The sequence below is a fragment of the Muscardinus avellanarius genome (genome assembly GCF_963383645.1).
Source record: "Muscardinus avellanarius genome assembly, chromosome: X".
NCBI classification, from domain to species: Eukaryota; Metazoa; Chordata; class Mammalia; order Rodentia; family Gliridae; genus Muscardinus; species Muscardinus avellanarius.
Genome location: NC_137792.1, coordinates 110,177,345 through 110,178,765, shown reverse-complemented (window position 1 = coordinate 110,178,765; position 1,421 = coordinate 110,177,345). Strand labels below are relative to the sequence as shown.

The window sequence follows — 1,421 nt, the reverse complement described above, 5'->3', positions numbered from 1 at the left end:
AGAGCATCCAATCTCTCATCCCCGGTAGTCCCAGGGAGAGGAAGAGGGGAGAGGAAGGGGTACAAGAGACAGGAGCTGCCTGCACCCTCCCTAACCTCCAGCACTGGTGTAGGGGTGGTCTCCAGCTGCCCACCCTTCCAGGTCCTCAGACAGAAGGCTCTGGGAGGAAGGGCGAGGGAGGGAGGGGGCGAGGGAGGGAAGGTTTCGATGGAGTAAGCCCTAGCAGGCAGAGGCCTGTGCACCAGCAGGGCGGAGGGGCGGGCCGAGGCAGGGTGGGGGGCCGGAGGGGAGGTTGCCTGGTACGCTGGCTGCGGCGGGCGGCATCAGCAGGCTGAGCAGCGGTCGCTCTTCTCAGCGAGCCCAGCCCCGCTGCCCGGGCTGCGGCGCAGTATGTCTTTCAGGGAGCCGTCCTGCTCGCTCAGCAGCTTGTTGATCTCATTCTGCTTGTATTCAGGTGAGAGGCGGTGGCCGAAGCCCGAGCCCTTGCGGGAGGGCGGATTGGAGCGGCGCTGGGCTCGGCGGGCGCAGGCCCGGATGATGAGGTATACCACCTCGGCCACATTGAGGATGATGCAGATGCCGGAGGCGGTTAGCATGAAGACGGTGAAGACGGTTTTCTCGGTGGGGCGGGACACGAAGCAGTCCACCGTGTTGGGGCAGGGGTAGGCTTCGCACTTGACCAGCCGCACCATGGCGTAGCCGGGGTAGAGCAGATAGAAGACGTACATGAAGACGGCCTCGAACAGCAGCCGGAACACCACGCTGATGACATAGGTCCACCACAGGGTCCCTGAGATGTGCACCTTGTGCCGCTTCACCTCCTCCAGGTGCAGGGGGTCCCCGTGGCCCTCCAGCCGCAGCATTTTCTTTTCCATGTGTTGCTGGTGAGCCACGTGCATGGCCACAAGGAGCGCCGGGGTGGAAACTAAGATGAGCTGCAGGGACCACAGGCGCACGTGGGAAATGGGGAAGAAGTGATCGTAGCAGACGCTGTTGCAGCCAGGCTGGAGGGTGTTGCAGATGAAGGAGGATTTCTCGTCACCCCACACGCTCTCGGCGGCCACCACCAGCACCATGATCCTGAAGATGAAGATGACCGACAGCCATACTCGGCCAATGGCTGTCGAATGCCGGTTCACGCCACTGAGCAACGTGTACAGACCCGTCCAATTCATCCTGCCTCATTCACGCCTGCAAAACACGAGGTGGGAACAGTGAGGAAGCTGGGGCGGGCAGCCTGGCGCCAGTGGCCCCGACCCCCACCTCGAACAAGACCCAGCGGCAGGAAAGCAAAGATAGTCACGGTTCTCGGCATCCTCCTTCTCCCTTGCCAGCCTCTCCTCCTCCTCGTTCAAGCCACTTGACCTCCCTAAGCCCCATCCCCCTTCTTCGCATTCATCCGACATTCTTTCTGCTCCTGG

At 62.4% G+C, this 1,421-nt stretch overlaps 1 protein-coding gene across 1 annotated transcript; it reads right to left on the bottom strand.

The window, feature by feature from the left end:
- Positions 1-323: 323 nt before the first annotated feature.
- GJB1 (gap junction protein beta 1) lies at positions 324-1,175 on the bottom strand (the record flags this gene model as incomplete). Its single annotated transcript, XM_080718618.1, has 1 exon — positions 324-1,175. One exon carries the CDS (start codon positions 1,173-1,175, stop codon positions 324-326), a length of 852 nt encoding a protein of 283 aa, XP_080574744.1.
- Between the last annotated feature and the right edge of the window lie 246 nt (positions 1,176-1,421).